Genomic DNA, 25,107 nt, shown 5'->3' with positions numbered 1-25,107 from the left:
TTGGAACAAGAAGAAACAGACATTTAACTTCTTGACAGAAATAAAAGTTGTGTTTTCTCCAAAGCAGTGCTGTCACTTTGGATGATGACCACTTACTGCACCTTTACTCTTTTCTCTAGTATGAACTCAAAAGACTAAATGGGGTAACGCTAGGTGAAGCACTATGTCAGAAAGCACTTAATCCAAATCAAGTATTTCAAACTTGGTAGAAATCCAGAACAATTACCTAACTTACAAAAGCTGAGGTTCCAGACAGAAAAGGCATAATTTGTTTATATCCACATGTATAGTTTATTTATCACCTTAGCTACAAAAGTTTCTTAAGCAATTTTTTACTTCTTTCCCTGCTTTCTGCTGGATAACACACTGCTTATATTTCAACTCAGGAAAAATGATACTTTTTGGAGAAAATTACAGTTTTAAAAATAAATTTCATTTTTCCTGCTTTTTATGCAAAATTCTGATAGGTTTTTACATTATTCTGAAAAAAAAGCAGATACTACAAACTAATGCAAACAAATGTATCTGGGGACTGTTCTATATTGCCCAGACAACTGAAAATTTGAATTTAAAAAAATGCTAGTTTGACTCAAACCGTGTAAATTCTTTCTGCTATCACAAAATTACTTTCTTGAAACAAATAATTATACATGTACATTTCCTTATTATGTGTACAATTGATGCAGGCAGAACACATAGTAATTTCAAAAAAATCAGAAATTTAGAGAATCATCTCCCTTTGTGATGAAAATAAGATAAAGTGTGGTTTCTAACACTTTACAGAAGTAGCTTGGATATGATAGAGTAACAGAAAGCTTAATGTCACCAGTTTTAGTTGGTAATGAAATGCTGCTCATTTCCTTTGGGAATCCCTAGCACGAGTACCTGTATTCCATTTGAAGAACTGCTTTAACTCTGTAGTGCCATTTACAGCTACATCTTCAGTTGTGAAAATGAGCAAATTGAGAAGAGACTGTTTTTATACAGGGCTAACACAGATGCTTTTAAGATCTCCTATGGCAGGGTGCAGGGGTTTTATACCCCAGCTACCTGTGGAAATTCAGATACACCAGATAAAAAAGTATAAATCCATAGTCCACACTGTATAACACCATCTATACAGAAGTTTACTATGGTGATTTGACTTCAGGATCTAGACTTAGGAACTGGACTAACCATATACTACAAAACACCCTTCTGAGGCAGAGTGATATTCCAGCACATGGAATTTAAGGATGGATTCATCAGTAGTCACTGCATGGCACGATTATTACCTTAAACACACTGCAAAGGTGGAGTACTCTCAATCCAACCCTCACTTCTGGGTGGTTACGAAGCAAAGCAGAACACCATTCAACCTCAGAACTCCATTCTGAGTAGTTGTGTCCACAACATGCTTAAAATACTCATGCTTCCCAATTATTCCCAGGAAGGATAGCAATAAATCTACATTAAAATTGCAAAGAAGCTAGAGAACTATGTAAGTATGCAAACTGTGGGAAAAGGCTCAAAATCTCAAAAGGTTTGTCTTAGAAGAAGAAAACGTATTAAAAACATCTGAAACATAAATGGAATTATCCTGATGCCTGTTTTTCAGAATATAAGCAACAGCATCATAAAGTTGCCAGTTTTCTCAGACTTATATTTCTCTCGACTTGCAAGCTTTAGCATGTCAGGGAACAAACATATCTTCTGAAATACAGAAATAAGACCAAAATATCTAAAATAGCTCAAAGTTAAAAGATCACAACTTTCATTTGGAAACTTGCACATTATGAATCCATGTTGGTATTTTGCCTCTGCCAGGAACTTCAATTAAGTTAATTTAACTGATATTTACTGCCAATTCAGCACAAAGGTTTTGAATTATAATTCTACTGTACACATTTGGAACATATTTTGTTTTTCCCAAGAAGTACAACCCAGAAGTACTGCAAAAATACAAACCCAGGCCCCAGTTACCCAACCAAGCATCACTCCTGCCACAAAGAGAACAAAATATTCAGCAATTGCCTTATTCCTGATGCTCCATTCTGTATGACAAGAGGATGGAAGAATCCTCAAAGTTTTGGCTAAAAAAGTTAATCCAGGTATGAACTCCAATAAAAGTATAAGAAGGTAGAACTATAGAATTACAGAAAACTAGGAGGAAAATGGGGAATGAGATATAGTAAAAATGAAAATAGCTAAAAAGCGCGTGGGAAAGAAACACAGCATACAGTTATCAAGGAAGAAAAAAGGGTTTCCAATGAACTAAGAGCATAAGGAAAGAAGCCAGAAAGTAAGAGGAATGCACTACAAATCACTAGGAGTATCTCAGCAATGGCATTCTAGTACTTCTAAAAAAACCTGGGGAGCCAACCATGAAAAATGGCAACACTGGAAAGAGATCACAGTAGAAAATGGGAGAGATGCATAACATTTGTATAATGGTGCTATCACTTAGGATAAGAAACGTCAGGAGTTTTAATGCATCCCAGAGATAAAACGCACTAGAAGGCAAAGGCAGAGAGCTACTTAGTCTGTCTCTTAAAAACTGATGAGAAATTTCAAAGATAGTGACAAATCTAGAGAGGCTGAGGAATTCATGCATAGCACATTTGCAGTGAAAATGACAGCAGTCCAAGTAAGGATAAATGTCAGTTTATCATCTGATTTAAAAACTATAATCAGGATAAAACTCCCGTATCCAACTTGATGTCAATTTAACAGTGTTTTAATTCAATTTCTTTAACCCCAGAAAACAAAATTAGTCTTGTTTTATCACATATAATTGGAATTAGTCCCAAAAGTACAGAATTAATAAAATCTTTTTTTCCTAAGACATCAAACATTTGCCATATTTTAAGGTGATACTTCTAAGAAAAGCGTGAGTAGCAACTATGATTCTTGCCACTTAGGGACAAGAAAAACAAAGAGAATTAACAAGGTATCTCAGATAGTGATGTGCCTGTTTTTCTGTCCCATCCTCTTTTAAAACTGAATCCAATGATGGATCTATAGATACCAAATGCTCAAATTTTAGCAAGACAATCCATTTCATAAACAAAGACAATAAAGAAACTATCCAAGAAAAAATGAAAATGGAAGCGAGGATCGTGTAGGAAAAAACCCTCAAAAAACAAACTACTCTCCAAAATCAAAATTCTCTTATAGTCCTATAGTGAATTAGTAAACATTAAAATACAAATGTAAATATACCTGCTGCTCCTTCACTGTCTCCTTTCAGTGCTTCAAGCATATCTTCTAATGGGGTACAGACTCCAAGGTTGGACAAAGAATAATACTTAGCAGCCAGTGCAAACAAATGTACATTGATAAGCTTCTCAGAGTCTTCACAAAATGCACTGGAAAAGATGTCATCATCTGCACACAAAAGAAAAGGAAAAGACTTTTGTAAACAGTGCCTAACAGCTCTCTAATACTGCTGACAGAGAACTACAGGGAATAAATACTTAGTATCAGACACAACTGGGCACTTATCTTGCTTCCCTAAGTGGGAAAACTCATTATTTTTCTTCAGCTGTACTCCCCTTCAGAACTGAGGTGAAATTTTGCTCTTAGCTGAATCAGTGTAAATGTGACAAAATCTGTTGCTTCAGCAGGCCTACTTTAGTATAATTGACAAGCTAATCCAGTCAACATATCACTTCTCTTCTGTTTACAGACTTGCTCATTATACATGTCCCAGTCAGCCCTATCTGCCCATATATGCTGATAGGTTTTTTAAAGGAATGCAGCTGTTCAGTATATGAAATATTTGGATTCACAATTCACGTACTTTCCAAACTGCTTTGTAACTGATGAATACTGGGAGAATTAAATTAATTTTTATTTCCAATCAGGTGTGGGCCAAAGTTAGATTCTAATGTGTATTATGTTAGATTCATGATGAAATACTTCATTTTTGTATTACTTAGTACTGAGTTTCAAAAATGTACATTTATTTTTAAGTGAAACCTATTAGTATGGATAATTTATTAATTCAGAGTTTGTATTTTTGCTAGTAATTTTTATATATTTGTAATTCTTTTCAATATATAAAAGGCAACCAGTCCAGCAATCCAACTGTTCCAAAGATTTGGAAAAGTCTCCTGGTCTCTCTTTTGTGTCATAAGTAGATTTTGAGGAAGCACATACCTAGCACAGTAGCTTTCCTGAATCTGGCATGACAATGGATACAGCTGCTTTGACTGACCTCAGCTCTAAGGCTCTTAATTTCCTTGCATGATCAAAATTAAAGGTCATGCATATATTACAATCCACTGAAAACAGTCCCAAACCATGTAAATTTTCATGATATGACACTACAAAGCGACAAGCACAGCAATCAGATTTTGTATCTAAGAAAGCCTAAATATTGTCTAAGCTATGACCAGAATTAACATGGTTTCATTGTCTGCACAACACTTCTTACTTCACTTCTCTCTGCTACAAAATCTAAAAAGTAAGCCACATTTCTCCATAAAGAACTTCCTTGTCTGAACAAATTTTAGTTAGTGCAGTCTTTATGAAGGGTAAGATTGTAACAGGATATTAGAGATGAGAAATGAAAACCATAGCTTTTAGAGAGAAGGAGCAACTTGGCTTTCCAATGTCTCTTCTGTAAGATTTATTACAGGAAAGTAAGAAAATAGATGTGCTTTCACTTTTTCAGCAGCTGACATAAAATATAATTACTGTTCTTACAAATCCCACTTAACTGAATCCCAATTAACTGAAATCCAATGGAGCAATACCCATGTTTTATAACACTCCTTAACTTGGTTATCTGATGGAAGAACATGATAGAACTAGTAGGATCTTATAAAAGATTGCTAGTATACCACCCATAATAACGCTCCCACCAAACTTAAACTGTTGTCTCAGTCTGACAACTGAAAAAAAGGAACCAACTGATTTAAGGTATCTGAAGCCTAACTTCAAGCTACAGAATTGCAACTGGTAAACTTGCATTATTTGTGAATATTAGAATTGTTAGGCATTTTGACATGTTTCTACTCTGGATGCTCACAAGAGGAAATCTAGCATGTCTTTTAACCAGTCAGTCTGTACATTTGCAAACAAATCTTCAGAGGAAAGAAACATATGCCCCAAAGTTGGAATCACAGTACAAACAGTAATTTACAGTAAAATATGAAAATACTTAAACACAGATTTGTCTGTGCCTGTGCCCAATTAACAGAAATTATGTGATAAACAAAATGCAATATGGCAAGTGTCAGCTTTTCCATGTATTTAAATCAGTTTCTGAAACTAAAAAGGGATCTTACATTTTTCTGCAGGGAACAAGTGAAAACAAGGGTTCCATTCCTCACATGATAATTATAATGAAATTACTCTGAACAAGGAAGAGTAATTTCTGTTTATGTTGGGTTTCAAGATCTCTAATGGTTGGTTTCTGATACCCAATGTTATTGAGTTGCACCACTGCACTCAAATAAGCTATGATACTACACTTCCCTCTCTCTCTCATAATTTTAATACAGACTAGCAGTGCATTAATTTGCAAATGTAAGCAGATGTTTGCAGGCACCTTCACTGAAAAACTCATATTCTCCTACGAAGTATTTTCATATGACTGGATGTGCAGATACCATGCCAGTCAAGTAAGGCATGAATCGACAAATCAGCAAGCATATGCCCACTCCACTATGGTGCATTCTGCTAAGTAGCATATTAAAATTTTTAAGTCAGAAAAAAAAGTGTGATTCTTCCTTTTTTCTTTTAATTAGCAGAAATAATCCTTGCAGAAACCAAAGAAGAAATGTATTTTAGCCACAGCATGAAAGTTTCATAATATTTAAAAAAGATGTGCTTACTTTTAGACATAAATTGTCTTTTTGTTCCAGTAATTTCTGCATCAGGTTCTGTAATATGCATTTTGAATGCAAATTATTAAATTATTTTTCGATTTTGAAATCTACAAAACAATACCCTGCCCTTCTGATTCTCATTCTACTCTACAGGCCACCACTTCTGTGTTTGAATCATTCCATGAACTTCCCCACAGAAATAGCTTAGATCACAGTAGTTTTCCTTTACCGTTTTCTTTATGATGATTTCACCTAATAATTAGTTTTGTTCCAGCCTCTATTTACATTCAATTTTATGTCCTGTTGCTCTGAATCAGTTCTGACTCTGACACTACCTGTCAAGAACATTAAGCCTGTCCTTGCTGCTTCCCAACACTTTTGGTTGCTGACCAGACCACTGTCTTGTTTCCATCTGGCTCTTGAAGGTAATTCATAATCCAGCGTCTTTTCCATGCACAATTAACTCTGGGATTTTTCCCAAACAACTCAACCCTTTAAAAATGAGTCTTACAGTTAATATTTTGAGAGGTCTATAGATTCGACAGAGAAATGTTGCTAATGATGTAGCAATTCACAGTTCTTCAATCTCCTTCTGAGTCCAAATCTTTATCTTAGCTTGTCTCCTATGCCAAAAAAGCACATGCTACTTTCTGTGGAGCTTCTCTTACACTCCACACGCCTTCCTGCCTCGCATGCCATTGAATGTAGGATTTCAGAGCTAACGCGATGTGCAGCTATCTACGCTCCATACGCTTTGGCACGACGCCGCCTTTTCTCAGCTAAGTGCTTTGTCAGAGATTTCACCTTGGATTTGAAAATGATCTCTTTGCTTGGGCTCAGTCCCCCCAAACACCACAGCTTTCGGATGCTTTATCTTCATTTCTCTGCCCTGCCCAGGAGGAGCATTACTGGGACGTTTCCCTCCTATTGGACTGCAGCACAGTCAGCAACCCAGCAGCCTAGCTGGCTTCCTCTTCAGTTACGTGAACATTACCAAAAATATGAAGTGCTTCTTAAATAGATCTCGTCAGAAGTAAAACAGCTGCTTTTCTGTGCCAGACAGACTGACTATTACAGATGCACAGGAAAGCGGTGTTTAAGCCTTTTCCAGCTGTCCTCCGCACCTCCAGTGACAACACTCGGAGGACTTTTAGCTGTTACATCTTTCCACCCGTGGAGGTTTTTGGTATGTTTTGTTCGAATGGGTTTTTTTAAATTTTAATTGTGTTCTTCAGGCGTCAGTCAGAGTGAAGGAATCTGGCAGTTTGGAGTTTCGTTCCCAAACGAACGGGATGAAATTGACGACACGAGATCACGGTCACAAGCGCCACCACCGCGAGACACGACAGTGGAATTCCCAGGCGGAATTCTCGCCCGAAGCGGGACGGCTCCGGACTCGTCCCGTTCCCCCGGCCCGGCCGAGCGCCGCCGCCCCACTCACCGCACGGAGCCGCCGCGCCCGAGCCCGCCGCCAGGGGGCGCGCCAGCGGCCCGGCCGCGCGCAGCGCCTCGAGCACGGCGTCGGGGCGCGGCGCCACGAGCCGCTCCCACAGCCCGCGCGTGAAGAACTCCACGGTGTGCGCGCGGCACAGCGGCAGCGCGCGCTGCACGAACCGCGCCGCGCGCCGCAGCGCCCGCGCCACCGCCGCCGGGGGCGGCTGGGCCGGGAGCGCGCGCGGCGACCGCGACATGGCCCCGCGCGCGGCCCGTCGGCGCAGCGGCGCAGCTCGGTGACGTCATCTCGGTGCGCGGCGCTGGGAGCGTGATGGCGGCGGCCCGGCACGAGGGGCCCGGGCCGGCGGCGGGCAAGGTGGGCCACGGGCCCGGCCGAAAGCGGCGGTGGAGGCCCGTCCTGCTGGGCAGCGTTGTCGGCAGCGTCCAGGAGGGTGCGTCGGGGCCGCCGGTGGACATTAGGGGCCGTCGAAGGAGGCCCGGCTCCTTGGCCCAGCTGCGAGCTGGCTCGACCCGAGCGTGCCGGCTGGGGCCAGCCCTGCTCGACCTAGCGCGGGGTTTGGGCCGGCTGACCCCGCAGCACCTCCTCGGCCCCGAGTGTTCGGGGCTGGGGGTTGCGGGGCTGGCTGGGGGCGGCCTGTGTGAGCTGGAGCTCCCGGGACTCGGGATTGCAGCCCCTGGGCCAGGTGGCGATGGTTTTCGGGTTAAGAACTCGCTTTGAGTTTTCTTCATGGAAAGGTGTACATTTTAAAAGGAAGTATGTTTGAGAAAAGGTTCAGATTATTCATGGGTAGTTACGCAGATGTAAAAACGAGTAGGAAAAAGAGCATGGGAGAAACTGTTTTGTTAGTGAATGTTGTGAAAGTCAGGACTAATACAATAAAAAAATAAGGTATTAGGAAAAAAGCATGCTTAACTTGAACTTTCCTAAGTTTTCTTTAATGGTCTAGACTGAAACAACCAAAGTCTGAGTTTTCCTTTAAGCTCATGAATTATAATAATTAATTAATCATTCTGTGATGTAGCTGTAGAAAAGTTCTTCTGGGACATGTGTGGAAAGAAAGTAGTAGCAATAAAATACTATTTAAGTGAAAAGATGTAATGGACTATTAACATAAAGTGATAGGACAAAGTAGTGACTTTTTTCTCTGTGTCATAGCTGCTGCACATTGCTGCTGCTGCTACCCGCATTATTACCAGTGGTTTCTTGAGACTGTCTTTAGGAGCTTATTTTGGAATCTATTTTGATATTGCTTTAGAAGCTGTGAAAGGTAGGACTGAAGTGAAATGTTAATACCTCTTTTCACTGGATTCATAAAGCATTGGCACAGGTGTCTAGTGGTGAGTGGCCATTAAGTAGCGATGTTTGCAGTGCTCTCCCGGGGCTTTAGGCTGTAATTCTCAGTAAATCCGTGCAAGCTGCAATGCTGAAGTAGGGAAAAACCTTATAATAGTAACTTTTTCCTTGAACTTATGATTGGTCTTTACTAAAATTGCTACATGTAGTGGCTTTTTTCAGTTTGGGAAGAAAATAGATTGAAAGGGGCCTGACAACCATTGAATGGTTTGGTACTGTCTTAGAGCAGGGGTGTTTAACTCCCATTTTGTGATGCTTTCAGGACGAGGATTTGCATTTCGGAGGAAACAAAAGATTGAACGACAGTACAGGAGATTATTGAGAAAGAGAAGACAAGTGCATTCACAACAGGATGATCAGTTTACTGAGACCTATCCAGAGCACTTGAAACATCTTTACCTGGCAGAGGAAGAAAAGCTTAAGAAGCGACGGAGGACTCCAGATAATTCAGTGTCACCAGAAGAAAAGTTTAAAAGCTCTACTCTTACAGCACAGTAGGTTTTCTTTTTAAAAAAGTAATTCTTTCCATCGCTAAAGAAATATTTTAGATCTTAACAGTCCACATGGACTTAAGTGCGGTGATTTGCTTTACTAAAAATGTCTTAAATATTTTTCCTGGTTGTTAGAAAAATAAATGGCAGTCTAACTAGTTCTGTACTTGAGACAATGAGGCGTCATTGCACGGTATTGCCACCAGATGGAGATGAGGAGAAAGCAAAAATTTTTCGGTTCTTTTCCGTAAGGGAGTGGTATTTCTAAATGTTCTCGTCTCTCCGCAGTTGCTTCCATGTGTTAGAACAAGAAGGAGAGAATGCTGCTCTAGGCTTGTATGGTCAGGTTTTCTAGCTCTGAGGACCTTGGATGGTGGCGAGTTCTGCCTACTTTTAGGCAGCCTTTAAGCTTCAGGAAACATCATCCACGTGAAGATGTACTGACAATGTATGCATTACTGAAAGCTGTGTGCACTCTGGTCTCTGGTAGATTTGGCATTGAAGAAGTTCAGTTTGTGTTTTCCTGCTGACTGTTCATGCATGGCCTGGAGTTGTGTTGGGGATTAGGGGATTAGGTTCTCCCCTAATTTATTCCAAACCAGGACAATGTAAGAGTGGTGCAAACAGTCTGTTCAGTGTAGAAGGTTGAGTCTTCTGAAACCTGTATTTGTAGTTAACTTCCCTGAATATGTGAGAAGCAATGGAAGACTGTGCTGTGATTCTGCAGTGGCTGTGGTGTCTGTGGTTATGACTGCTTGATGATAATCAGTATCTCAATAATGTGTGCTTTTTCTTCCAGGTCAGTTGTGACTCAGGAGAAGTTTAAAAATAAAACATCCAATCAGAAGGCAAAAGAAGAGTATGAGAAAATAAAGGCTGAGCATGCTAGAAAGAAAGAGGTAAATCTTAAACAGTTCTTTCTTGACTCTAAATAAAATTTAGATTAATACCATTTCTAGTTCTCAATCTTCTTTCTGAACACAGAGGAGACCATAGGAGGTATTGGAACTCTTTCAGTCTTCTCCAGCTTGACAGTGGTATTCAGGCACGGAGACATCCAAAGGCTTATTCTCTTTGTTCTTGCTGTTTTTATCTTGCAATTGCTGATAGCAGGATTTTATTATGTCCGTTGATACATCAAGAAAAGTTACAGCTTGATCTGCATACTCCAGTGGATTATATTAGACGTCTTAAATTTTGTAGAAGTGGAAGTAATAATACCATCATCTTATGATGAAAAATGAAATACCCATCCTGTTTCTTACAGCATTATCGTAATGCAGTCTTCATTTTATCTTTATGTCTTTTGACTAACAGTGACACAATTAAATGTAATAGTATCCACAGTCAAAATTTTTAGTAACTCCCTTCATTGGAATTTAATTAGAATTATTTTACAGGAGGTATTGTAATATCATTGTCAAACAGCTCACTTGAATTCTTAGGCTGAGAGGTCCTTATTTAACTAGTTTTTTTTTTTTCTCCCAGGACATTGTTTGTGGCGCTGTAAAATGGCACACAGTGTAACATTTTATAAGTTGTGTAACTTCCTGGTGACATACTAAATTTCAGTAGCTACTGTATAAATATTAACTGTGTAGCTCTATAAAACATACTGTTTCTTCAGTTCAGTTATACTTAGTTTTATGCAAGCTGATCTGTGATTCTGGATGAATTACACTGTTATTCAGCTGATGGCTGCTTTTTTTGCATATTACCATGTATTAGATTGTGTCAAAAGAAATTAATGTTGTGACCAGCTTATTTAGAGAAGATGGGAACAAGCAAAACGCCAGCAGGACTGCAGGCAGTTCTCGTTGAGCAGCACATAGGAGTTGCCTGAGTGCAGGTGTTGGCATTTTTAGTTTTGCTAAAAATAATTAGGCCAAACAGGAGCTAAGTGCCCCAATAACAGTAATCATTTAGGTGGAGTACTTAAGTGGAGCATGATGAAAAAGTAAAGTATGTACTTCATTGTCATGTGTTTCAGCAAACACTGGATTTGTTGTTATTTATCTTGGGAAGAGAAATAAGCATAATGACACACTTTTGGCCTCCTCAAAGGCCCTTTTTGGCCTGAAAAAAACCTAGGATTTAGTAAAGATGAGAAAAAATATGGATGTAAGTGGCAACTGTCTAAGTAAGATGAACGTTCTTGCTTTGAAGTAAGCATTTGGTTGGAAGCTTAACTGGTTGTTGTTTACAAGAATATGCTGAACAGCAGAAAAATTATTAGATAGCAAGTGAATTGCAGGTAAGTTAGGGCTGGTGCTGCTCTTTTTTTTAAAAAAGAGAATAAATTAGTCATTATGATAAAATAAGTCAAGGATTCTGAATGGAGAGAGATTATCTGTGCACATTTTTGCATATGCGTGTTGATTTGATTGCTTGAGTTTTTTTTCCTGAGGCCTCTTAAATTTCTGTTTAGAAATATTTCCTTATGTCCTGTAAATTTTATATCAGAGAGCAATTCTTATTAGTTTTTGTGCATCACTGATGCCATCTATGCTGTAGAAAACAGGAATATGATCCATAAATTATCATCTCTTCAGGCATTCTGCAGAAATGCTTGTCTATGTGATCAGCATTGCAGTGCATTTCAAAGAATAAACTTTATGAGAAGAAATTATCCAAATGAACTGAAGCAGTCTCTCAGTCTGATTTGTGATGCCTGGCATATTTTGGTAGGACATGATAAAAGTGAAGTAAGCTGTTCATCTGGCTTTGTGGATGTTTGCCGAAATTACTGAGTAGAGAAAGGGGTGTGAGATGTTGGATAAAATCTGAATATAAGATTGTGTTGATTATATAGTGTTGGTAGTCCATCCATGTATAGTTAACACTCCATTAGTAGTTTGGTTGCACGTGTGCTTTTGACTAACAGTGACACAATTAAATGTGATAGTATCCACAGTCAAAATTTTTAGTAACTCCCTTCATTGGAATTTAATTAGAATTATTTTACAGGACGTATTGTAATTTCATTGTCAAACAGCTCACTTGAATTCTTAGGCTGAGAGGTCCTTATTTAACTTATTAAACCCTTCATGGAAGGGTTTTACAGATGAAAATTTGATTAGGGTTTGTAGTTTTGTTCCATCTGTCTTAAAAGTAAAGAGAGCAGCCTGTGTTGCTTGAAAGACGACAGGTCACTAGTAGTTCGGTCTGGATTAATTTTCCCTAGATAATGCAGTCATAGTATCACAAACCTGCCCAACTCATGGTCCGGATAGCTCCCATATCCTATCAGACTATCCCATGCAGAGGTGTCCAACTGCACATCTGGATTGGCAAAATATTCACATGGGAGTTGCTGTATCACCTTTTTCTTTCTTTCACTCAAGAGGACAAAGTGGGGATTTTTTTTGCCAGTTTGTCATTTAAGGAGAGTAGTCAAGGAGCACATTTCACAGAAAGGAAGTAGTATACATTGCAGCAGCAAACCTTATTGTAGGATGTTCTGCTGAAGAAAACTTGGCTTTTCTCTTGAAGCTTGAGGCTGTATAATTTGTTTTAATTGCAGTATGTGCTGAAAGAACTGATTCAACTTGAAAGAAATGGTGTTTCTATTGCCAGTACAATAGCTAATTGCCAGTACCTGTACAAAATGAACTTTATTGCTTATTGATAGCTTCTCAGTCACAGAAGTCTTGTAATTGTTTCATAATCTTACCTATTTATTTAATTTCAGGAAGCAGAAAAAAGAAAACAACAAAGAGAAGAAGCTCAACGTTTGTACAAGAAAAAGAAAATGGAAGCTTATAAAATACTGAGTAAGAAGACAAAGAAAGGACAGCCAAATCTAAATTTACAAGTAGAATTTCTTCTTCAGAAAATACAGCAAAATACATAACCCCTGCATATATTTAAGTTAGCTGTGGACGTTTTATTAAATTACTTTTAATAAATAATGTCTTTTTGCTTCTGTGTTACTTTTGTTATTACCTTGATTTATCTCATCAGTCCAGCAATGATATATTCACCCTGAAAATATGTATTCTATGCTGAGAGTGAAAGAGATCTGATACCTTGAAAATAACCGGTATGTATTTCTAAACTTAAAGTCTATTAGCTGTATGACATCTTGAATTCAAAATAATAGGCTGTAGCACCATCTGACCATGAATCCAATACTTAACTGCTATTGTGACTACTAAAATTGCACTTACTTGGGAGGACAAAAGTGATGCATTTGATGTATTTGATATCTCAAGAACTGCCAGTTCTAGGAGCATGTTTTGTGTGCTCTTGGATAGGTTTGGCATATACACTATACTTGGGTGGCTATTATTTGTCGTTTTCCATGAAGAATAAAACTTGGTAAAGGTCCAAAAGTGGTTTAGTAAAAATCTTGATAAAGTTGTTCATAGAGGTGTTTTCTAACTTCTAACATGTGAATTGCTCTACCGTTTGTGTATAGCTTTGTAATGAAATTTGTTTTCTTCTATGTAGCTTTTAATTAATAGTAATTTGGATCAATATTTTCAAGTCTGGATTTATGTATTTTCTCCAGAAGTGCGGTTATCCCCACATTTGTGTCTATTAATATCTTGCCATCAGCCCAGTTGACAAAACATTTGTCAGTTGAGAAACTATAGTTGAGGATCCCACTTTGTGGATTAAAGGAAAAAAAAATTATAAACTAAGCTAACAATGTTTTAGAAATTTGTTCAATCCACACTTGCTCACTAGAAAATGTGTGTGCTGGGGTAGAGTTAATTGTCTTCACAGTGGCTGGTACAGAGCTGTGTTTTGGATTTGTGCTGAACACAGACAAGGTTGATAGTGCAAGTTTTGTTATTGCTGAGTAGGGCTTACACAGAGCCAAGGCCTTTTTTCCATGGTGCCACACAGGCATGGAGCTTGGGGGTGCCTGGGAGGTTGGGAGGAGACACAGCCAGGACAGCTGACTAAAGGGGTATTGCCATGCAGGGAAAGGTATTTTTAGTTAAACAGTAATTGTTTTAATGATTTACCACAAGGTAGGTTATGTTTTATTCATTTTTTCTTTCTTTTGCTCTCTTGCATTTTCCTTTTTCCTTTTTTTTTTTTTTTTTTCCTTCTGTGATTGAAGTACAAGGATTTGAACTGCCAATGGCAGATGGAAAGTACATGAACTACAGTTGCTGACGTGTTGAGTCTAAAAGGCAAATGCTGGCATAAAATTAGAAATAATTCCTATTTTCAGTGGTTTAAAAAATTAAAACTCCTGTAATACATTGTATGTTTTCAGTCAGTGCTCAACACAAATCAGTTACATATTGCTTAGATTGCTTTAGGATGACTCAGGTGGTAAAACATATGGGACAATGATAATGCTATATTGCGGAAAAACTTTATTTTTTATCATTCAGTGGTTAATATTTACATTCAATTAATTTTATTGTCCAGTTAAGTTAGATCAAATACAATGTAGAATAAACAAATACACTTGTTTTAAAAAACAGAACCCTAATTTACATAATTTTTAAAATTTTTTTCTCTGTTTCGAGGACCACTTGTATATTTATTTATAAAATTAACCACCACACTAGTCAGGCTGCTGCTGTTGAAGTGCTTGTTCCCCAAAAGTTCCATGTGCTAATTGAGTGTTTATATTAAACTGTCTTTGGGCTGATATATTTCATGCTTCCTACCTAGACCAGTTTAGGGTTGCTCACTGGTGCCAGGACTGCTGTATTTCAGTTGAGGAATGTATTTCCAGAGGAATGGAAGAAGCTGTCCTCCAGAGCTGGCCATCCCATCGGCAGGAAGTTCATCTGGTCTCAGTGTTTAGGATTAGCTGTGCACATATGAACTCTGCTTTTGCTGTGCACAGTATATCTCATCTGGCCAAGACTCATCAGATTTATTGCAGGAAGCTTATCTAAGCAGATACTGAGCACTTGAAGCTTCTAGAAATTTTAGTGTTTACATACATGGCACAAAATTCTCTTTCTCAGCATCCCTGAGTGTTGTCAACTCAACATCCAAGTCTGCATCCACACTACTGCATATTCAACAGTTATATGAAAACTTTTGGTCATCAAACATCATCAGAAAATGTTCTTGGATACATAATGCACTAACACCCATTATTTAATAATCCTAATTGTTAATAAGTTAAAGCCAATCTTATTTTTTATAAATGTAGTTCCCTTTGCTTTGGTGTCCCTTTTCAGTCTGCATCATATTTCCTGATGATAATTAAAAATCCCCCAGCATTCCGTACCTAGGATCAAGGAGCATATATCTGTTGGAGGCAGTGTCTCCTCACCCTATACAGATGTAATATGTTATATTTTGTATTCCACTATAATCATTAACATGACATTTTGTCAGCTCAGGGAAATATGTTAACATATTTGCCTGTGAATACAGCACATACATTTAATTCTCCAAAGACAATGCAGTTAAAGCTTTTTAAAATGCTTTTTGATTTTTCAAAATCATCCATTCTGTAGAAATTATAAAAAGCATAAATTCATTCAGTGTCAATATTTTTACTGATATTCATGATTTTTTTTCTTTTATTTAATTCTGGTGAGGTTTTACATTTTGTTCTTTATAGATAATATAAATAAAGCTGTTATCTTCAGTGGAAAATTGTGTTTGAATTTAACGAGATAGACGGGGCTCCTTTTAAAGTAATCTGGTTTGCATTAAAATACATTTATTGGTTGATAAACCCACTGACATTAAAATATCAACATATTTGAGGTGTATTTTGTACAATTATTGTATAGGTGTCAATATGTTAAATTGCACTGCAGGTCTGAGAACATAGAACTAGTTAATATGCACTGCACTCAAGATTAAAACAAAAGAGATATAATTTGCACACCCATATCTTCACATACTTACCTGTAAACACTGGCTGATTTTCAGGTAATATCTTAAGAGAATCACTTTTTATTTTAAGACAGTGTCTTGTTGTCCAGGTGGTAGTGATTACTGTTGTCAATGTTATCTTAAAAAATATATGTATCATTTTTTTGGTAATTTCAGTTGCTGAATGTTCAAGCATATGAGCTGCTGCTCCTCGATCCATACTCTGCTCCGAAGGCAGTGGAGGTATGGTGATAAATTGCCTTTGCACTAGGAGCAATAAATCATGCCAAAACTTACAAACGTTTTGTGTTTAACAAATATTTTTTTTGGGAGTGCAGAAAGGGTACAAAACGCAGTTACAGCATACACAGGAACACATTCCACTTCTGCATTGTATTTTGTATTAGAGCAAGTTCTCCAATTTTCAGCTGCATGAGTGGGGGCAGGGCAGCTCTTCCAGCCCACATCCTCACTTGCTTTATCTGTTCAGAAGCAGCACACCTGGGAATGGGCTGCACCTTCAATCATTGGGGCTTAAGCACACTCTTGACGTTAATCATACAAAGCAAGAAAAACAAAATAGAAAAATTAAAATCTACCTCGTTGTTCCTCTAACCTCTTAACTTGTTCATTTGGGTTTTTTTCCTTAAGTTGCAAGTTGCAACCTAAGTCTTACTAATTTCTGGCAGAGTAGGGGTTTTTTGTTTGTTTTTTACAAGAACCAGAAGAGGATCTGGGGAACTACAGGTCTCACAGTTTGACCTCGATGCCAGGGAAGGTCGTGGAGCTGACCATCCTGACTGCCATCACACATCAAGGGCAGGACAACCAGGAGATAAGACCCAGCCAACATGAGAAACAGGTGTTGCTTGATCAACCTAATCTCACTCTGTGCTAAGGTGATGTGCTTAGTGGATAAGGGAAAAAAGTGTGGATGTTAACTGCCTCGACTTTAGAAAAGCTTTCAAAAGCAAAGCCTTCGACACTTTCAGGAGACCTTACTGCTCTCTAAGACTGTCTGAAAGGAGGCTGTAATCAGATGGGGGTCTGCCTCTTCTCCCAGGTAACTAGTGACAGGACAAGAAGAAATCATGTCTCAAGTTGTGCTAGTTAAGGTTTAGACTGGATATTAGGGAATATTTCTACACCAAAATTTTTTCACAAAAGTTTTAAATTCCAAGTAAATTCTGAATATTGTTAATACCTTCAGCATTCACAACTGAAGAAAGCCCAAGGATTTTGATTAGAAGATGGACCTACATTTAATACTCTGTATATAATGCAAATGAATATTATTGGCCAAATTCCTTGATTCTGAAATGTACAGGTATTCTAGAAAAGCAATATATAGTCATAACTTTGACACTAAGACAATTTTTAACTATTTTTAGCTTTCTGAAGTTTCTTGGGTTGCATTCTAAACTAATTTAAAATTAGTAATTACCTTCCTTGGATTTGGATTCACAAACCAAAAACATTGGTATGGTGAAGTTTGGATATTTACTATTTAAGGAAAAGCTGCTAACTGAAAGCAAAAAAAAAAAAGGGGGGGGGGGGGAAACCAGATCTGAAGTGAGCTTAACCTGAAATTGTAATGTGTAGGTAAGACTGTTTCCATTTCCATAGAATGTCATTTGGCAAATGTGAAATTAAGCAGCTGTAAAACATCAACATTATGAAACAAAAAAACCAACAAACACCCCCACCCCCGAAAAAAGCAGGAATAGCTAGAAGCATCTCTATGTGTCAGTTTGTATTAGGTATCTTTCAAAACAGTGCAGTCTCCTAGAAAAATATGAACTGGAAACAGAAATGATTCTTTGACTTGTGGTATAAGAAATGTAAGAACAGAACATTAGTATGAGACTTCTTTGTGATTTGAATTATTATCTAATATGTTTGGGCTATTATTTCTACTCCACCAAAATCTAATTTGTACTGAAGACTGCAGATTTTCTCATCTGTTAATAGTTGCAGATTAATTACAGGCTGAAAAGCTTTTCATTATCCTTTAATTTCCTTGTCTTTTAGTTTCAGTTCTATGGTAGTAGTAATAAATTGTAAGCAGATCTTTGCAGAGCTATTGTATGGGAAAGACGTTTATTCTGGAATGGGTTTGGTATTGGATGTAAGGAAGATGTCATCATTGAAGTGGTGGGGGAATCAGAAAAGTGTATTTTTTATTTCTCAGTCTGGAATGGAGGAAGGGATCTTCTTCTTCCTGGCTTGGCATAAAAGTGTTTCCCTAAACTGTGTTTTCTTCTTTGATATATCAAAAAGCACTTCCTCATAAGTTTATATTTTTTAATGTGTAGTGACACACCACAGTTTAGTTGGAGACCTGACAGAAAAGAAAGGAATGGAAATCAAAGACAGTTAGAGAACTAGTAACAACCATGTGTTTCTTAATGTAAACAATATTCAGCATATATGAACCACTGATTTACAAAACCAGTGATGTGGTTAGATAGGGACAGGCGGCCAGAAGATCTCGGACTGTAACGGTGAGGAGGAGAGCAAGCCCCATCCCTCTCTCGAGATAAGATACCCCTGAAAGGAATGTAGACCCTCTACTAACATGTGCCAGTACTTTTCCACTCCAACTACTAACCCAGGAGGTGTGGCAATATCCTGTTTGACGTAGTAGTAGATAAAAAGTATAAAACCTGAACTTTTTACTTAATAAACGTCTTTTGTAACCGTCTGCCATATTGGTACCATGCGTCTGTTACAAGACCCGACCCACTCATGAAAGTAAAGTGGAAGTCGTGCTGTAGGCCTAAATACCAGAGCCTCCACTGTGGCAGAAACAGCGAACTGCTACACCAGTGCATATGTCTGAAATACCCTATGTAATTTAGCAGAGAAGTTGACATGTACAGAACTTATATTGTTATAAGCTCTTTAGGATATATATCCAGGATAGTTCTTCCAGTTTAAGGTAGGAGTGCCACTGCAAGTCAATAAATAATCTCAACTGGAAAGAAAAAAATGGTAGAAAATATTTTTCCTTAGTTTAAGTATGGAAAAGAAATACTAGGAGGTAAAGGATTATTTATAATCACAAGCCAATGTTGTATTCTGTTTTGCATTTATTTTAAAAATTAAAACTAATTTCAGATTTTAGATTTAAAAAAAAAAAACTCACTCTGAAAATTAAGTTTTTGTCTGGTGTCAGCTGGATTTGGATGCTTCCCAATTACTGTTTCTACAGCAATGGCAAAAATATTATGGAAACAATATTAAAACATTTTTAAAGATCTCACATTTGTGGTTATCGAGCTGCAGATGGTATATCAAATACCTGTCTACATTTCATCTGAGCCACTCTACAGAAAAGATGGAAAGAAATAATTCACACAACCAATGCTTCTGCTGGTACTATGTGTGTGCATGCACTTTTTAAGGTCTCTTTTTGCTCTTGGTTAAGAAAAGCCCACTGGGTGGAGGCATGGAGCTAAATTTCATCAGGACACAGCAATTTGTAGATTAATAAATGTTAAAAAAGGAAGGGACATTAAGAACAAAACCCAGCAGCCCTGTTTAATGAAGTCTTTAAGATTTGCTAGCTATTTGAAGTTGCACACATCTTCTTTAAAACCTCCAGATTAAAATTTAGATTTTTGTCTGCATTAGAGAATCAATGATAAAAAATTTAATTGCTCAGATGTATCACTTTTAATTTTATGCAGTTCTGTTAAAATTTTGGCCATATCCTGCAGTTACGCAAACAATATTGTAACAGTTGCATACGTAGTTATCCTTCCTGACCTACTTGGAAGGAACCCTGAAGTCTTGCAGTATAGAATCTGCTTCAGTAATTTTTTGCCTCTTCTGAGAGCTAATTGCCAGTTTATCAACATTTTTCTCTTAATAGGGGCACAAAAGCTGAGCAAGGCTAACTGTTCTACAAGCCATTGTGCATTGCACAACACCTTGTTTTCTACTACATTATACTCTTATCCCATACTAAGTAAGAGTCCTGGCCACAATCCCTCATTTCTCACTTGCTGACCTGGTAATAGTGAAATCAGTGAACAACCCTTTCTTTAACAGAAACTAATCACAATTCCACAGCTTCCCTGGGCTCAGCTTTTTCCTGCAGATGCTGACAGCTGTGGATGAGCATTGTGGTGGCCCCAGTGTCACAGGCAGCTCAAATACTTTCAGCCATATGAGCCCTTGCTTTAGGGGACCAATCCAAAATGCCACAGGGGATGTGCCTGCAACCCCTGCAGTGATTCTGCTGGAACAGTTGCTTCAGCAGACGGAACTGGGAGCAAAGGGCCAAAAGCAAATTATTGACACCCATCACATACCTACATAGGCATTGTTAATGGAGCACTGTGAAGTACTGAGATTTGATAATCTTTGCTTTTCCAGGCCCTGGACACAGTTTCAACTCAGGACCTCTATCTGTCAGCTGTAATGGTGGTGACATCTGTCATTGACTGTTCTTCTGTTGTTGTCTCTCAAAGCAACTTTGTATAAAGTCTTTTCGGCAGAACTGTGTGGGAAGAAAAAACAAAGTGAAATGAGACCTAGTTAGAGTTTTGACAAATATCCACATAGTCAGTTCTAGTTAGTGGAGGCACAAGTACTACAAGGTCAGCCTTTGTAATTTTGTCTATAGATGCCTATTCTGTGCTCCTTTTTCCTGGGAAATGTTTGTAGGGAGTCTGCAGAGGAATTGCAATTACTAAGAGGAGTCTTGGCAAATATTGACCCGCCTGTGAGATAAGTCAGTGCCCCAAGGTCAACCCATGTGACTGTTGTGCTGCTGCAATGCTGCTATACTCCCTTTTGGGCTGGTTCACTTGGGCGTCTTCAGCCAGGCATAAAGACAGCCTGAAGTCAGGATAGATGCACCTGCACTTTTTAAAGTAAAAAAAACCCCAAATATTTATTATTTAACATAAAAGAGATAGCTAGGAACAAGCTGTTAATCTGAACAGCAGTGTGCCCACAACCTCTGGTGTGAAAAACCTTGGCACACAGTCAGGAATCAGTCAGAAGGAGGAAGGGTTGGACACCACCACATACCCTCACTGCTTCAGTGTGCTATCTGCCACCAGCAGCATCAACACTGACAACACTGCCAGTTTGACCCAATGCTTGCCAACTCATTCTGAGCTAAACAGACCATCCCAACTAACCTCCCTGTTGTTTTCCCATCAGGTCTCTTCATATTTTCATGATAGTATTTTCTCTCTTGTAGCTTTGAGCTACTATTGATACTGTATCAATAATATCACCCCTCGATGACACTTTTGTTTCTTCTGTCACTTTACAGACTTCCCCCAGCACTTTAACGGCAGTCTGAGCCCAAGTTACTCTAGTGTCACATGAGACCTGAGTCTTGGATGACCAGTCCACTGGGAGAGTGATGACAGCCTTCATGTGGCGCTACAGAAGGAAGGTTTCAGCCTATGGACTGACTCAAAGATAGGTGGGCAGGAGTTCCTTCCTCTGGAGAAATAAATTCCAGGATTACTGGTTCTGTTGCTTTTTACAATGCAGTGTAAATTACAAAAAAACTTGGTCATGCAAGCAGTGTTTTCATCCAGTTCAGGAGTGGATTATATGATGTGATGCCAGGTTCTTCTAACCCAGGCCTCTCATTTGTCCTTGTCCCTATTTGCCTGTTCCTCTGCCCTGCCTAGGTCTGAATCTAAGTCCTGCCTCTGTCTTTGAGCATGGCAGTTGGTATCCCCAGTTTTGTGCACAAGTCACTAATAAATATGGCAGAAAAGACAGGACAGACCCTTGTGCTGTTCCATTTGTCACTGGCTCCATGTAGCAACCCATGACTCTCTGAGTGCAGTCAACCAGTAAGTTCTTACCCATCTTGTAACCTGTTAATTATGCTTCTTTTTAAATGGTAAATACGCAATGTGTATCCCATTTTCCTTTTTCTCCAAGTAGCAAGTAGAAATATTTATTGAAAATTTAGGCCATTTATGATTTTTTAAAAATCAGTTTTATACCAAAGTAGATTTGGTAGGATTCTTTCTGTCTTAAATAGAGCTTGAATTAGTTTTATTTTCACTCCACTATGGAGTACCCTTGTTATCCTTTAATTTCCCTTATTGATTTTCTACAATTTCTTATTGATATTCATTTAGCTATCCTTTGTTTCCACTCTCTTGAACATAAAAATAGTTTTTAAAAATTAATCTGTGCAACACTGTGATATATATATGTAATAAAAATGTAGAAGTGCTAATTTATGTACATAAATTCAGCTGATTTAGTATTATTTTTAAAATGAGCATCATAAAAGAGGCAGTGATACTCCACATAAAATAGCAATAGCCATTATATTTGTAATGCCTAACAATCCTGAAGTACAAGAATATTTTCACAAGTATTTTATCCTGTTTTCTAAAATAATCTATATAATCTTGTATGTATAGCTTCTAAGGGGAAAAAAAGAAGCCTTACCACTGAAGATTTTAAATCCAATGTTATCAGCTGTACCAAGATTATTCTAAAAGACTTATTTAATTATTTTTAAAATAACTTCATTCAGCTCAGTAATATTTGGTCCTATCCTTCACCCTGACAGATGATGAGTTATCTCACAGCATTATAAATTTTTGTAGCTCAGTTCCAGTGGCTATGTCTTGATTATATTTCAATTATACTTGTCATGTGCAAATTACATACAGGGGAATAATACTTGAAAAAAACTACTGACCCTGGCATCCACTTCAATGCAGGTATCTCTTCATTCTAGCAAATAAAACAATGTTATTACAATATAAGGTTGTCAAGTAGCTTCTTTATGACTTTGCACACCTTTATCTTGTAGATTTATGATGAACTAAGCCAATCCAAAAATTTACAAGAGAAAGTACCCTTGTGCATTTATTCAGCTTTTATTTTGACTGTTATTCTCCCAACACCAAATATGTAGTATGTAAAAGTTGTGGCAACTTACACATTTGATTTTTCTTGTGAGTTTCATGGGTAAATGGAGGTTTTCCAAGTGAAATAATCACTGAGAGCTTGTTTACATAACATGACTGACAAACACAGTAAAATTACTCACATACCGTGAAAAAATTCCTGGGGAAAAGCATAACTGAAGGGATTACTTTGTTTACTGGAGCTCTTGCAGTATTCTAACAACACAGTGTATGTATGAGAGGGAATGCTTTATGTAACAGTAAGTGTTTGTTAAATGGTAGGTTTTGTTCCAGATGGCTTTTGGAAACACAGTCCTGATAGACCATTGAATTTGAATTCTACAGACTGAGATTTCCTTGATACCCACTCAGGACTGTGCTGGGTAATAATTGTGGTTGGAATCTGTAAGCTAGAGCCACACCTGAGGAAGTGAAGCAGCAATTCATGCAGAGCTGGAGTGAAGCAGGGTGAGAAGGGCACACCCAGCCAGTCAGTGTAGTGTCTGTCATGCAAAGCTTCAAGGGTCATATCAGTTAGGACAGGTACTGACTTATCAGCTCCTTTCTTTAAACATCTGCTTATATTAAAGTGTGAATAGAACAGGAATGATGCTGGCTTGGCACTCTTTCCTCTGTGGTGCAGAGAACCCTTTTCTCTTTCAACAGTATCCAGCAGAACCAGGGCACTAGTGGGCAGCTGGGGCAGATAAGTAACTCTGCTGTTTTATATAATTTATTCATCACTGTTTACCCATGCTTTATGGAAATACAATTCAGCCTGCACATAATGCACATCTTCTTCTGCTTATGGTACAATACGATCTGACACAATGTATTTACATTCTGACTGTTCTATCAAAACATTTTAAATAGTAGAATGATTAATAAGTAGTAGGCAGTAATGACTTCTTTTTATTCTTCATTCTGTACCTTCATAAAAAAATAAGAATATCATAGTATTATCTGTAATATTATCTGGTCCACAGTCTTCAACACCTTTGCAGTTTTCACCTGCACAGTGAGACAAATAAAAACACTGGTTTTGTGTGTCCATGCCTACACTCATTTTTGTGTACATATGTACACATGTGTATATATGCTTAAAATGTCAAGATTTTGCATACTCAGCATTGCTGCATACTTTCCACTGTCTGTTTTTTACCATATATCTGTAAAACAGTTTGTTTTGAGAGTGATCAGCCCCAGGGAAGTAATGGTGTTCCTTACACAAAGCATAAAATACAGTAAGAAACAGTATTTTGAAACATGGTACAGTTGGAGCCATACCTCTGAAGTAAATGATATCCTTCTTTGCCCATCTATTTTGAAGGCTGTTGTTATTTTCCTTGCAGTACTTGATGCTAGTAATATCTAGATACTTTTCCTCTACAATGGTTATATTATTTCAGTACCTGAAAATTGGAATTAGATTTCTTCATTTGGATTTGTCAGAGCCTGCAACCATTCTGCAGGAAGTCAGGGAAACTGATGCTCAAGTCTGAAGATGCTACTTTTTTACACTCACCACCATATGAGAAACTTTTCTTACCTTGTCTCAGAGCAAAAGTAACTGTCAAATGAAGTCTAGCCCCTGGGGAACAGAAAATGAATAATCTTACAGGATGTTGCTGGTAGCTTTCTGGAGGGAATAGAGCATACATTCCAAGTCAACACCTCGATTGTGCTTCTTGTTTTGGGGTTTTACTGTCTTCCAAAGTAAAAAAGAATGAATTTCCCCCCCTTTTCTTATTAACAGTTCTTTGTCACAGAGGTTCACAACAGTATTTTCTTCAGAGAGACTTAAAATAAAGCATCTCTTCCAGACTGAACAGCTTTCTTTTTGGTTCCTCTTCAAGTCAGTAAACCTTGCTTTCTTGGCCTCTGTCTTTTTATAATATTGAAAAAATTAATGAAGCAGGCACATTTGAAGCTGATCTCTATTACAATTGTAGCTTTGCAATTTACTGGTCTGCAGCCTGAGCCCTAAAAAAACTCCAAACCAACCAACCAAAAACAAATCAAAAAACAAAACACTGAAACCCCCCCCAGCTTCCCTGGATCCAATCTCCACTGCTGGATCTTCTGCCAGCGTTCCTCCTTGCTGTTACATGAATCAGGAGAAGAGTCAATAAGGCAAATCTCAATGTAGGAGGCCATTACTCACAACGGGTAGATCTCAAACAAAGTAAAAGTCATACTGGGTAGCAATTCCCTGTGGAGTTAGCATCTTATCTCATTGTATGTTAACATACCATAACTCTATCTCCCAG

The 25,107-nt window shown here is 38.0% G+C and overlaps 2 protein-coding genes across 4 annotated transcripts in view; one reads left to right on the top strand and one right to left on the bottom strand.

Moving 5' to 3' along the window:
- METTL25 (methyltransferase like 25) overlaps positions 1–7,507 on the bottom strand; it is a 43,989-nt gene extending 36,482 nt beyond the window's left edge. For all 3 annotated transcript variants that reach the window (XM_066319230.1, XM_066319232.1, XM_066319233.1), the window contains exons 1-2: positions 7,258–7,507; positions 3,202–3,366 (exon numbers count right to left, since the gene is read on the bottom strand). In XM_066319230.1, coding sequence (XP_066175327.1) covers positions 3,202–3,366; positions 7,258–7,507 — 415 coding nt within the window. The remainder of the gene's footprint in view (positions 1–3,201; positions 3,367–7,257) is intronic.
- Positions 7,508–7,545: 38 nt separating this feature from the next.
- Positions 7,546–13,048, top strand: CCDC59 (coiled-coil domain containing 59). The gene is made up of 4 exons (XM_066319234.1): positions 7,546–7,702; positions 8,888–9,119; positions 9,916–10,015; positions 12,808–13,048. The coding sequence occupies exons 1-4, from the start codon at positions 7,582–7,584 to the stop codon at positions 12,967–12,969; spliced, it is 615 nt and encodes a 204-aa protein (XP_066175331.1). The 5' UTR covers positions 7,546–7,581; the 3' UTR covers positions 12,970–13,048.
- Positions 13,049–25,107: the final 12,059 nt, after the last annotated feature.

The sequence above is a fragment of the Sylvia atricapilla genome, chromosome 5 (genome assembly GCF_009819655.1).
Source record: "Sylvia atricapilla isolate bSylAtr1 chromosome 5, bSylAtr1.pri, whole genome shotgun sequence".
NCBI lineage: Eukaryota > Metazoa > Chordata > Aves > Passeriformes > Sylviidae > Sylvia > Sylvia atricapilla.
The sequence above is the reverse complement of the archived record's forward strand: the minus strand, read 5'-3'. Positions and strand labels throughout refer to the sequence as shown.

Coding starts and splice junctions, on each gene's coding strand:
- CCDC59 (XM_066319234.1), top strand. CDS start 7,582: ATGGCGGCGGCCCGGCACGAGGGGCCCGGGCCGGCGGCGGGCAAGGTG. Junction 9,120..9,915: donor AGCTCTACTCTTACAGCACA/GTAGGTTTTCTT, acceptor TTTTTCTTCCAG/GTCAGTTGTGACTCAGGAGA. Junction 10,016..12,807: donor AGCATGCTAGAAAGAAAGAG/GTAAATCTTAAA, acceptor ATTTAATTTCAG/GAAGCAGAAAAAAGAAAACA.